The sequence below is a fragment of the Phalacrocorax carbo genome, chromosome 6 (assembly GCF_963921805.1).
Source record: "Phalacrocorax carbo chromosome 6, bPhaCar2.1, whole genome shotgun sequence".
Taxonomy (NCBI): domain Eukaryota; kingdom Metazoa; phylum Chordata; class Aves; order Suliformes; family Phalacrocoracidae; genus Phalacrocorax; species Phalacrocorax carbo.
Window position 1 is genome coordinate 24,847,587 of NC_087518.1, and position 14,228 is coordinate 24,861,814.

General features: G+C 39.3%; 1 protein-coding gene across 1 annotated transcript in view; it reads left to right on the forward strand.

Moving 5' to 3' along the window:
* The window catches only part of WNT7A (Wnt family member 7A), a 40,634-nt gene extending 34,798 nt beyond the window's left edge, over window positions 1–5,836 (forward strand). Inside the window, exon 4 of the mRNA XM_064454291.1 lies at window positions 1,351–5,836. Within this exon, the coding sequence (XP_064310361.1) occupies window positions 1,351–1,830 (480 nt within the window). The 3' untranslated portion in view covers window positions 1,831–5,836. The remainder of the gene's footprint in view (window positions 1–1,350) is intronic.
* Window positions 5,837–14,228: the final 8,392 nt, after the last annotated feature.

The window sequence follows — 14,228 nt, forward strand, 5'->3', positions numbered from 1 at the left end:
TCTGGCTGGGATTTCTGCTGCTGGTATCTGCCAGGTTAGGCACAATTTAATCACCAAAATTATTATGTTCGCTTTGAAGCAAAGACCAGTGGGAGATTAATTGCTGGAATTAGCTATGTTTTCTAGCATTAATGCAATGCTAGAGTGAGGTAAGTTATAGGGCTCAGGACAGACAGCAGGGACTAAGCTGGTCTCTGGTTTTATTTGGCAAAGACGGTTGGTAAACCAACAGCAAGAGGGAGAAGATACAAGGATAAAGTTTCAAGGGATGTGAAGGTTGAAGGGAGGATGAAGCTTGTTATCGTCAAAAGGAAAGGCGTGACAGCTCAGGCATTAGCATGAGACCCCCTACAAAGAAGAGGCCACAAGGCAGGGTGGAGCAAGCCTTGATGTTTAGGTTTATCAGGTGCTTTTACAGTATTAAAGAGGTAGAAAATTTTTCACAAGAATTGATGACAAAACATTAAACCAATTCCTCATTTTTACTCTTATCATTTGTGCTCTAAGACAGACCTAGTCTTCTTGCAAAGTATCTGGGGCACTTTGTATGCTCCATTACCCACGTGAGAGGAGATAAAATACTTCAAATCCTCCAGAAAGTGCAAACAACTTAAGCTTATGGTATATCAAAATAATACTTAGATTTCCACATTGGAGCAGTAACTTGCAACATTTAGAACAGATGATGCCTGTATGAATAAACGGTCACCAGCCCTACACTGTTGATTAATGTGAGACCAACAGGAGGATAAGCATCGATAGAGTTTATTGGCTTGTTCACATCTTGCAGAAGCTTATGTAATTTTTGGTGCAAGAACTGAAATGCAGTTTAATTTTGAATCTCTGTTGACAAAAATCAAGTTCTAGTACCTATTGTTGAACTTTCAAGGCATCCTGCATGTGGCATTTCATGTAAAGGTGTGATTTTCTGCCTGTTCTTAATTTCACTGCCATATGCTAAAAATTGCAGCAGAAGAAATCTGAAGCACTGTACGATCATACTCCAGAAGAAAGTGAAGAAAAGCTATGGTTAAGGAGGTTCCCATTTTGCCTTTGGTCCATGGGCTGTGAAATTAGGCAAAGTTATTTTCCCTGCTTAACTCAATGTGCAAAAGGGGCATCAGCTTTGCAGGCAGGACTCAGTTAACAGTGGTGAGCAACAGAGTCACCAGGCACGAGAAACCCACAGCTTTGGTGGGAACCTGGCCTGTGTCTGGCCTGTGTCTGGTGGCAACTCATGCTGGAGAGCAAACCCATCCATGACTGTCATTCAATATGCATCAAATAACCCTGTTATTTTGAAAAGTCTAGCTTTAATTAATGCATCATTATTTGTTCTTCCAAATACAGATTCTGGAAGAAAACATGAAGTTAGAGTGCAAGTGCCATGGGGTCTCAGGATCCTGTACCACTAAAACATGCTGGACAACTCTGCCTAAATTCCGGGAGCTGGGCTACATCCTTAAGGACAAATACAATGAAGCCGTTCAAGTCGAACCAGTGAGGGCAAGTCGTAACAAGCGTCCAACCTTCCTCAAAATAAAGAAGCCACTTTCCTATCGCAAACCCATGGATACAGATTTAGTGTACATAGAAAAATCTCCCAATTATTGTGAAGAAGACCCTGTCACTGGCAGTGTGGGAACACAGGGAAGGATGTGCAACAAGACAGCCCAACAGTCCAATGGCTGCGATCTGATGTGCTGTGGTCGAGGCTACAATACACACCAATACTCAAGAGTGTGGCAGTGCAACTGCAAATTTCATTGGTGCTGCTATGTTAAATGCAACACATGCAGTGAAAGAACAGAAGTGTATACCTGTAAGTAAGTATGTGGCTGGGCAGGCTGACATGCCCCTGGCCATGCATCCATTTGCACATGCACTCAACATACCTACACAAGGCTGTAGGAAAGACCTGCTCTCCCAGAAGAAATGTTGATGAATGGAGCCCTCTCTTTTCTTCTCATGTTTCATTGCTTATGTGGATACACGTTTCAGACTCTTATGAAAGTCATCCAAGAAACAAAAACAAACAAACCCTACCCCAAGCCACCTGACACACAAACCAGAAAGACAAAGATCATGTCAGTTAACCTGCACCTCTAAAGCAAGAAGTGTTGACTGCCTTGTGAAGAGACACCAGTCAGAGGAAAATCTCTGAGCGTGGCAACTAACTCTTGGTTTGGAAAAAAGATGGTAAAAAACTTCAGTGTGTAAGAAGCAGGGAGGGGTAGGGAGAAATCCTAAAAAAAAGGGCTTTGCACAGGATGGGATGGACAGTGCCCCATCGTGAATTGCCCATGTGAATGTGTGGATGACAGATTTAGGCTTCTACACTTGTGAAAAGCTTCTGCTGGTCTTGCCCATCTTTCCACTTCATACAATTTGCTACAGCAAGTAGAACTGTTGAAGTTTTCTTTAGACACTGCTTAATCTGCCTATTTTGTGTGTGTGGGGGCTGCAGATTTTAGCACAGGGATTTGGGACACTTGGGCATAATAATAGCAATATTTAACGATTTATTCAGATAAAACTAATATTAATTTATTTAATTAAAAAGAACTCTACCAACATTTTTTGAACTATTCTGCAATTAAAGTAGATCTCTGGCTTTATTTGTGGAATAATTTTGTAGAAACAGCAAGGAAAAACTGGAGCTGTATATATTATTCTTAACTAGGATATTTCTATTAGTTGGACTTGCAGGATATGTTCGACAGTACTAGATGTTTAAGTACAAAAGCTGGCATCTTTATATATATGTATATACACAAACACACATTGTTGTTTTTTGGGGTCTTTTTTTGTTTTGTTTTGGTTTGGTTTTGGTTTTTTCCTGTTTGCTGCTAGTTGTCTGGAACGAAAGTCAAGCGGTAGGGGTTACAAATCCTTACCCTTTTTTTCTTCAATTAAAGAAAAAAGCATTAAGAAAATCCTGTTTGGAATATGCCTAAAAACAAGAAAATCCAGACAAATTTCCATCTTTTGGAAAAATCAACCATAGGATAAGAGAGTATATTTTCTAAGAGACTATTTTTATATAAATATTTTATTTATACTACGTCTGCTTGTTCAACCTGTGCTTTTTCACAAAACAGGCATACAATTTGTAATTCTTAGGCTATTTAACAGAGAAAGGGTAATTAGTTTGTGGACACAACAGCAACAAGCTGGATACATTCAGCTGCCATTGTTAGATGTGTCAGAAAGCAGGATGAACTTTCTCTCCGGATGTGTGTACAAACTGGCTCTCTTCCTGCAGCTCAATTTGCAGAATATGCAAAACATAAACAGAGTATGTAGCATCAATTTTGTCACATGGCTTGAATTCATGATTGGTATTAACTGGATGCTTATTTATCCCATTCAAGAACAAAAATCTGAATTAGCTTCCCACATGCATCAGTCATTAAACTGTGGCATTATGACTAGCAAATGTGCTGTGTGTGCTGTCAGTTAAACCTCTATATTGTGTTACTGTCAAATTTGATTTTAATCAGTGGAAGACTGTAGACTATGACTGTAAAAACTAGCATGACACACATCGTCTGATTCTCATGGATAGAATACAAAGCTTACGTTTTGTCCAACTCTTTGGCATTTACATTATTCTTTTTCCTAAAAAAAGCCAGAGCTCAAAAATCCAGAGAAACATCTAGGCAAATTTAAAGACTACTCACTTGTTTTTCAGAGTCCAGCTAAGTAATTTTGTGTTCCCTTTACAGTATTTCCATTTTATCACTGCTAATTTCTTCAGATAATTGAGTGGTAAATGTTTATCTGTTTTAGAATCATTCTGTTCCTCCTGCTTGACTAATTTGTGACTGATAAAAAAAAATCTAATTTTAATGTTGTTCTTCATTGGGTAAGAAACGTGGCCCAGCACTATCAATGGTATTGCATGTTCTCTCTGGGACAGTCCAGATTCTTCCCTACTTCCAGACTACAGGATCTCACAACTTTAATGAGGCTAAGAGGGGCATCAGAAAAGGAAACAAACCACCATCGAGTGTGCAGTGCATTTCACTGACTCCTGTTGATAACAGCAAGTGTTACAAGAGTAGATGATACAGATATATCTTGCCTCCATTGATCTTCCTGAGGCAAAACTCCCACCTCAGACTGCGAAAACAAAGTTTTCTGAGAAAATAAACAGAAGTATCACAAAAGATGTTGCAAAGTTTTGCTATAACAACCAAACCTTTTAGAACTTGTCTGAATGTGGCATGGTGGGTTTTTTTAACTCACTTTTTGTATATATGTTATTTATGTAAGAACACAAGCTGCTTGATCCTAGCAATGTATAATTAGGTTTAAATATACCGTTTCTTTGCAGACCTGCCACTTAACACCAAATAGAATTTTTATGCAATTCAGACATCAGCATGGGATATCAAAGTAAAATGATTAACGAAATCTACTTTCAAACTTAAAACTTGTCAATATAAAAGCAATTTTTGGGGGTAATTGCTTTTAGTTCATCTAAATTTTACACATGAAGAACTGATAAGACATAAAATGCAATGAAGTACATACAGTAAGGATGTTAATTACAACACTCTAGTATTGTTAAATAATTCAGACCTAACATTTAATTCTGGAATCTCTGCCTGTTCCCCCTCCCAGTTTGTATAGGTTTTTTACTTAGTGGATACAATATCATAGCCAAAAGTGTGTTTTCTTCACTGATTAGAGTTATTTTACAAATTATTACTTTTGCAGCATGTTTTTGCCATATAAAAGCAATCTGTAAAACTCCTGCTTCCTGTATATTTCAGTATACAGTGATGTGCAATGTACAGCTAGCAGATTAATTATTGAAGGACAAGTATCTTTAAACAGTTTTACTCACAATAATAAAGAACCGGATGCACAATGAAATTGATTTGGTACACATTTTCCCTATATTTTACAGCTGGTTTTCAGTGCATTAATTAGAGAAAATGTTGATTTGTGTGGTAACTGGAATATCAGTTTGGGAACTATGAATTAAGGTGCAAAGAAAACCAAACGCTGCATTCAGCTAGAAAATATTTGGAAATTTGGCTCTGTCATCTTAGATAGGAGGAGTCTGTCCCATTATAATCTGCCATGAGTCTGGAGTTAATTGGTCATTCTCTAAATGGGCTTGAATGGCATGAAGAATAAACAGAAGAAGGAGAAAGATTTACGATTTTGTAGATATTCCTCCCCTCGACAACACTTTGTTCTTTGTCCTCAGGGATAGAAGAGCTCTGTTTTTACTTGGTGAAGAACCACACAATGGGAATGAAATGCACACAACTGCAGAACAATATAGCTCTCAAAAGAAAATACATCTTTTCATGTCTACTAACCAAGGGAAGCACTGGATTGCTGTCCAGATTAATAACCTAGCTGAGGCTTTTAAAGAAAACATACATTCAAGAAGCAGGAAGAGTAAGAGGAGTAGGAAGCGTAAAAGAACAAGCATAATTGCAAGTTGGGAAGCTACTATTTATGAAATCTCACTTCCTCGTTTGATAGCAGAACCCTGATTCATGGAAAAGAAGCCATTCTGCCTTGGGCTTCCTAAGCAAGTTTTAAGGATTTTACCTCTTGGCCTTTTCAGAAGGACAACTAACCTGAATACTATTAGCTTGAATACTCGAAGTACCTACATAAAACATGAATCAGTCAACAATTATGTTTTCTTTGCCTTTTATGCACAAACCTGATGGAGATATGTCTTTCAACAGTGATAATTAAACTGAAAATATCCTTAAAACATACTCTTAAGTGGTTGATTTGGTAAAGTTATTGTAAGGGTACACAGCTTCTTAGAATGAGAAAATAATGGTCACATACCATTTTACACAAGGCTCTGAATGAGCTGTCTTGTGGATTACAAAAGTGCTTTTAACTGACCACCCTTAAAAATAAATTTGTTGAATACAGAAACATCACAAATTGCAGTCAGGGTACACATATTCAAATGAAGATTCAGCATAAGTATTTCTGACAACTTTTTACATTTAACATTATAGCAGATATCAGGAAATATGCACTGTGAATGTCTAAAATTAGTGTATTAACTAATACAGAACCCTGCCCCCAAGTGTAACACCAAGAAGTCAACTAAACAAGAAGCTCTCCAACCCTGCTGTTGGTGGAAGGACAAAACTGCAGACTCAGTGACTGACATGCCTAGACAGGGCTGGCCAAACATGACTGATACTGCTGTCAACTGATGGATACAGCTCGAGTCAGGCTTGAATGTTCCAAACTGTCCAAAATTGAACGCAGTACAGGATTTTTATCACACAGCAGAACTTTGGATTATGAAGTTCATCTAGATTCCAAAACATTCAGCCTTAATTTATGGTTATCTATCTCAGACAGTTGCCACCATGGCAAGTGACTTAATTTGCTAACCCAATTCATGCTTTTTTCATCAAAAGCATACCAATAATTCCTCAAAGGTGGGCAATTTAATCTTAAACAAAAATTAAGGGAATCCTCCCTCTGGAAACAAACAATAACATATGGTTAAGTCAAAATGATAAAAAGAAGTACTTGGATCTAAAGGACTTCAGATGTTTGAAGAAGGATACCAGAACCTTGTGATTCTCTTGTCCAGAGGTGATAGTCTAAAATGGTAAAGGTTTTATGAAATTACTGATGTTTCCATTTTGTTGTTGTTACATATTCATAGATTTATCATTAGCACATATCATGCCATTTGCAATTGAGAGGTCAGAAACAAGTCACAGAGAAATCTCACTTGTTAGTGTAACAGTGTATTTACTACCGGTGCTCACAGGTTCATATAATTCCTTACCTTCATCTTGTATTTTTGTTAGCAATGTCACTGCAATGCGCTCTTGTTAGGAAAGATACTGCTTCGTAAAGAGGTTTGATATCTCTGGGAGAAGTTGAGATTATATTTACTTTAGTGAAATGTTTCTAGGATTTTGTGCGCACAAAAAACCCTGAAAATGAGGTAAAGAGGATAGTATCAAAATAACACATAGCCAAACTCTCTGAGCACAGAAAACTTGACCTTAGTTTTTGTGTTTCCTGTGCTAGGTTTTGTCCGTTCCCTATACCCCAAAAATATATGTCACATATATCACACCAGCTCCACAGATGGTTTTATGGTTGCTGATATAAATAATTCACTAGCACTACATCATAAGCCTGATACTACCAGCACAGAAAACCCTGTGCTCCTCTAATTTCTAATAATGCATAGAAGTTTTTTTGGGGAACAACACATTATGCACAACTTTCTGTTACTGCAGTGCGTCACTGTCCCATTTTCACCAGCATGCCTGCCTGCAGCTTGTATGTGCTTGTTATTTTATTCCCTCCAGGCACTTGGAGTTTTAGCTCTCTATAGAGTGTTTATAAAGTCTCCGGTCCATTCCTAGTCACTGATGGCTTGTGTGTCTTGATTTTCGATCTGAATGTGGGGCTACTACAAAATAGAGGAGGAGGACGCTCAACATGAAAAAGCATTCATCCTCTCACAGTGTACTTTTTATTTTCCAGACCAATACAGGAACTATGGAATTACTCCAGTCATCTAATATACAATGTCCCCCTAACTCACCTTTGCAATATTACTGAGAAAGCTGCACTGATAATTACTTAAAACAAAGGTAAATAGAGTGGAGCTGAAGAGGTGATCTCTCATTGGCTAAATTTGCATAAGAAATTGTAGCAAAAACTGTGACAATACAGTGCTGAGTTTTGCTCTTTATCAGGCAGTCTCATCAATTTAAATGGGTCTTCACATGAACTGTGTCATAGATAGTGCTTAATATTACTGGTTAATCATATTTACTCATTGTTCACAACCCTTTTCCAGTCATTAATTTTTCTTATTCTCTCAATGTTATTGAGCTTGTTTCACTCACATGATGTCAGCAAACACTGCTTTAACTACTAAGATTTTACAAATAGTTTAGCAGATTCCCTCCTGGATCCTTTATGCCATTTCTCCTTTTATCCTGAAATCCTTTTATTATTTCCAAAATAACAGGCCAAACTGGCATAACACACTTAGCACTTCAAGGACAAAACCCCCAAAATTATTTTTGGCCCTGTAGAACTTACATTAAATTAAATAAAAATGCATTAGAGAGGTTTCTGGTATTGTCCCAAGGGTTACATTTTACCATCACACACTATGACTCATTCTCAGCAGTGGAACATAGAGTTCCTCCAAGTGATGGCAACAGTATCTTGAAGAAAAGTAATTCCTACCAAATGCCATCAGACTGCTTTTTATTATGGTCGGAGAAAAGCAGTTCATCAGACAAGAACTAGGAGGCAGATAAAAAAACTTGAAAGAAAAAAATACTAATGGCCTATTACAAGTACGGTGCAGACCAGAAATGCTTTGGGAAACAGAGGAAAAAGCACATAAGAAGGAAAAATCTCTGAAAAATTCAATACATGGAAGGCACACTACTGAGTCTACCAGGGAACACAGAAAGGGCTTGGCTAAATGGACAGATTTTAGTGCAAGCTAAGGATGCCTAGCTGTTACACAGCTCATAGTGCAACTTCATTTGGCTCAGGCCAAATCCAAACACCTATTCCATTGAATCAGCAAGAAACCTGTTTTGTGAGTCGTTTCTTGCACTTAATTTCTTTTCTTTTGCACGTGGGCTCGCAGAAATATGCACTATGGGCATCACATCTGTCCACATATAGCTTATTTTTTGAATGATTTAAATTCGATCTGAACTGTTTCAAACTACAGAGGATATTAAATAACTGCCACCTTGAGAAAGAAGTAAACGAAGAACGACAGAGAAGATACAGTACAGGTAGTAGTGTTAGACCATAATGCCATCACACAGGACTGGAATATATATAATTTATCACAAAAAAAGGGAAAGCTTTTTCATATTTTTTGGTTTTTTAAAAAAGGATAGTTCCTTTTGGTCTTCTGTAACACTGTGGTATCAAGTTGAACAACAGTTCTGCACTGAGCCTGGCCTCAGTCTGCCACTATTATCCCCATAAACAGACAGGAAATCAGGACACACAAAGCACAAGAGGGTTGGCCAGTGGGCACAAAGGAAGTCTGTGAAAGAGTTAGGACTATGGCCCAGATTTCTCCTCTTTTGCCATCCTGTTCCATGGAACTCAAGCAACGACTGATTTGCCTACATTTTAAAATACATACCCAGATTTTAGTGTTTCAAAGTGTGTTCACTGCATGTAGTAGGGTCACTGCATGTTGTGTATAGCTGAAGTGAGGAGATTCCTTCTCAACCTCATTAAATGCTAAGCACACAATAATTAATATAGACTCCACATTAAGTACGAGTCATGCACCAGGGAAATTGTAGAAACCTGGTCTCATGTTGTCTCCTTAAGTCAAATGATTAACAAAGATGTGAGGCAAAGGAGGTAGCAGAGAGTAGGCTTTTTAAGTCAGAAGATGTGGACAGCAGTTCTGCAGGGGGAACAAATAACCTCTGGCAAGCTGAAACTCAGTGCAAAGTCTGAGGGTCTCCATAAAGCAGCGACAAGTTGCTGTGATGCTTCATCACTGAAAGCATATTAAAAAGTTAACAAATATTCTAATGGAAAGCATTTAATAGGACAATGCTAAACTGCACAGTATTTTCTGCCACCAAAAGAGGGGGATGTGTGGTGACTCACTCGGGACAATGAGTTATACCAAGTAAGTACAAATTGTGAGAGTTAGAAAAGAAGTTAAAAAAATAATAATAAAGGGATTACAGGTTTTCTGAGATGTTAGGAAGGCAATTTATCTGCTTCTGTCTCTCCTTTAGTACGCATCTTGGGTACCTGTCAGAATGTTTTGATGCTTGTCCATCTTTAGTTGCAAGACACATGAGCTGAATTCAGATTAAACAGTAAAAAAACCAACTTCCCAGAATATATATTGTGTTTATTTAGGCCAGACCAGCTTGGACGAAAGTGCAAAATCAATCAAAGACTAAAAGGAAGTTGGCAAACTGTCAGTGCCTCAGCATATCCTAGCTGTGCTTCCTTCATGAGAAAGACCATGGTGAAGGGCTGAGAAATCCTTAGTGTTTATAACATAACATAGGTTTATATAACAAAAAGATGAAATAAGGTGACACACAGACCTTAATTAATGACTACACACCAAAGTTGTCATTTTGATGACTTGTTTGGGCAGGAGTGGTAGTGGCTGGGTGATAGATTATTCTCCCTTTATCCTGCCACAATGACATCTGCTTTATTCACAGATCAGCCACCAGTTGCTACAACAACGCCAGTGTGCTTTAGAAAATGTTGTAGAGCTGCTGAGAGAATCTTGGCTACCCATTAGCAAAATGTTACCTATGCAAAACCAAATCGTGTTTGGTTTTGTTGTAGGAAAGAAGTCAATACTCCGCAATAAGTAAGAATGTCAAAAAGAATTTACATTCAAAAAGTGGAGAAAGGGTTTAACCCATGATATCATCATGATTCAAAAATCTCCCTGAAATTCATTTGTGAGACATTAGGCCTGAAGAATAGAGAAAATAAATAACTAGTTTTAAAAAGAAAGAACAAATACACTTTCCTATGAGTAGCTTGTTGTCTGCAGTGTTTTAGCATGTCTGTTGCCCCTTCACTTTTCCTGTTCATTGTCTTAGATTTTTACTCAGTAATCCTTTGCTAATAGGGTTTTATTTTTTTTATGTATTTTTTTTCTTCCCACTTAGCACTTTAAGGAGACAGTAGGTGATGTTAAACCATGCTAGTAAACCAATTTGTCTGCCAGTAAAGTCCCATGCTCCCACTTCAGTATAAGGTGACAGAACCTCACACTCCAACATATTCCTTAGAAAGCCAGTTATAGGAAAGCATTTGTAGGCATTTGTAGGAGGAATAGTTTTGTCCTCCAGCCAAAAAACGCAGCAGCATGTTTGAGAGCTAAACAGGGCATGCTGTGCCTGAGGAAGCAGAAGCAACGCTGGGAGCAGGTGAACATCCCCCTGATAAGTTAACTGTGGATGGCATAGTGAAGGCATACGGTCAAAAGCACTGAAATCTCCAGCTGCTAAAGTAGCTACTTTGTGGAAGATGCATCCGAGCTACAATATTTAGAGTGAAATTCCTCCGATTTCTAGGAAAGCACCGCTTGTCATCTCCCAAGTGATTCATGTTGGGCTGCCTGCCACTGACAGTGGTGTTAATATATGTGTAACGGCATCTAACAGAGAGAGGTTTCCCCTGCTCCTGATCCCTGCTTTCTTTTGAAATAGAATGGGTCCATCTGTCTTGATAATAATTTTTCATCCACCTCAAAGTTAAGTGAATATAATTCTTAATTTGTTTTCCAAATGACTCAAACAATTTTCTTCCCTGTCTCCCCAGCAAGATCAGATCGATTTTACAATGTGTTGTACTTACAATTTAACCTCATTAAATGTTTATAACATTAAGAGACTAATGACATAAGCTCTGTCTGTGGTATTTATAGGCTTTATGAAGAGACTGAAGACCTGGAAGGGCTGAAGCTCAGGTTAATTCCTTCAGAACTAATTTCAACACCTATTCTTATCTGTAAAACACAAAATACTACTATTTCATGGCTATCATGTTAATTTAACTGCAAGTTTATCAACCATGTTTACTGCTGGAGTTTGAAATCTAAACCCAGCCCACAATAGATCATAGGTGTATTGCTTTTCTGTCACTGTAAATAAGTCCCAAATGTTAATCTGATGATCTATTTACATAACCAAGATAAAGAAATTTTAAGCTAACGATTACTGGAAGAATATATGTGAAAAATCTTCAGTAACCATTTCTGCTACATTCTAAACACTTGTTATAATTCCCTCCCCAAAGTAGCTTACTGGGTCATTTGTGCCCCCAGCATGATTACTTTTAATAAGCATTTTAAATGAAGAATGCACCTATATTTCACTGCTCACCACCATTCTGTCCAGGTACCATATGTCTGGTTTTCCTCCTTGGTCTTGAGCTTTCTGCTTCTTCCAGAGATTCTTTCTAGAGCTGCTGATCTTCAGTACATGGGAATTAAAGGGAGCTCATGAATACTAGTGCTAGTGCTAAATTAGCACTTGTTGAATTAAATTCCAATCCAATGTTAATTTTCGAGGGAGTACAATTGGAAAGTGGTTTTTTGGGGGGTTCTTTTTTTTGGTTGGTTGGGTTTTTTTTTTTCATTTTTGGGTTTCTTTGTTTTAGTTCATAGTATAGTCAGAGCTTCAGAAGCGCCAGTGGAAAACTGTGTTCAGAAACGGATGGCTGCAGGAAGCCATACCTGATGCACATATCAGAGCCTGCTTCTCTGCACACTGCCTGTCCTGATCACCCAGAGAAGGCACTTCTGAAGCATGAGAGGAGACATAGCCCTAGTACTGCTGCTATAAGCACTTGAGAGTAAGTATAAAGTAGGTAGGCAGGTGTATAACAGGTCACAAATGGGTTGCTTGAAGTGTTTGAACATGTTGGTTCATACCTTCCCAACTTTACCCAGGAATACCAGCAGATATTCTAGTGTAACTGAGCAGTAGATTAAACTCAGATTTTGGGTGGTCTCTCATACAGCTGACATGAGCATATGGGACTTGGTGCTGTTCTTTTAGATTTAATGCAGTTCAAGACTAAGTTCAGCAGCTCAGCACATAGAATCATAGAATCGTTAAGGTTGGAAAAGACCCTTAAGATCATCGAGTCCAACTGCTAACCTATCACTGCCAAGTCCACCACTAAACCATATCCTCAAGCACCACGTCTACCCTTCTTTTAAATACCTCCAGGGATGGAGACTCAACCACCACCCTGGGCAGCCTGTTCCAATGCCTGACAACCCTTTTGGGGAAGAAGTTTCTCCTAATATCCAACCTAAAGTTCCCCTGGTGCAGCTTGAGGCCATTTCCTCTTGTCATATTGCTTGTTACTTGGGAGAAGAGACTGACCCCCCTCACTACAACCTCCTTTCAGGTAGTTGTAGAGAGTGATAAGGCCCCCCCTCAGCCTCCTCTTCTCCAGACTAAACAACTCCAGTTCCCTCAGCCGCTCCTCATAAGACTTGTTCTCTAGACCCTTCACCAACTTCATTGCCCTTCTTTGGACATGCTCCAGCACCTCAATGTCCTTCTTGTAGTGAGGGGCCCAAAACTGAACACAGTACGTGAGATACAGCCTCACCAGTGCCAAGTGCAAGGGGCACTATCACCACCCTTCTCCTGCTGGCCACACTATTCCTGACACAAGCCAGGATGCCATTGACCTTCTTGGCCACCTGAGCACACTGCTGGCTCATGCTCAGCTGTCTGTCAACCAACACCCCCAGGTCCTTTTCCTCCAGGGAGCTTTCCAGGCCCTCTTCCCCAAGCCTGTAGCATTGCATGGGGTTGTTGTGACCCAAGTGCAGGACCCAGCACTTAGCCTTATTGAATCTCATACCGTTGGCTCCGGCCCAATGATCCAGCCTGTCCAGGTCCCTCTGTAGGTAAAACCTTCCTGCCCTCGAGCAGATCAACACTTCCACCCAGCTTGATGTCATCTGCAAACTTACTGAGGGTGCACTCAATCCCCTCATCCAGATCATCAATGAAGATATTGAACAGGACCAGCCCCAACACTGAGCCCTGGGGAACACCACTCGTGACTGCATCTACCCAGTGCACCAGAGATTCACTTGGGGTTTCACCCCAAGGCTAAAGTTCACGCTCAACTTTAAAGAAAGGGCACAGCACAAAAGGTAATTTTTAAAAGGACTTTGGGTATCACAAGTATGTCAGGCAAAGAGCAAGGCAATATTTGCTAGCATCATTGACATGACGACAAATTGAAATCTCTGTCTTCCACATGTACGGTATGTAATCTGGGAAAAGTCCAAAGAGCATCCTTAAAAAGCCACTAACATCTGATCTCAGCCCAGAGCTTGGAGTGGGAAGTGGAGGTGGTTGTGCCAGCTCAGTCCCAGAGCCTATCTGCTCAGCAAAGTAGCGCTGGTGGGTGACATGCTCGCTTAGCCACCGCTGGCCTGCATCAACAAGCATTCTTTCAGCTGTCCCCCATGTTTATGTGCAGTGTTGGCAAAGAGGGCAGTTTCTTTCACAACTATCCAGCTAAAAACCAGCACATAATCCTACTGCCCTATGGACTGCCATTTTAAGCTAATTATATGCTAGGAACTTTATTTCCTGAAAATGTATATTGCATTACCAAGAAGTATGGATAACATCTTCATCTGCCAGAAACAGGATTAGTTTTGACAGAGTTAT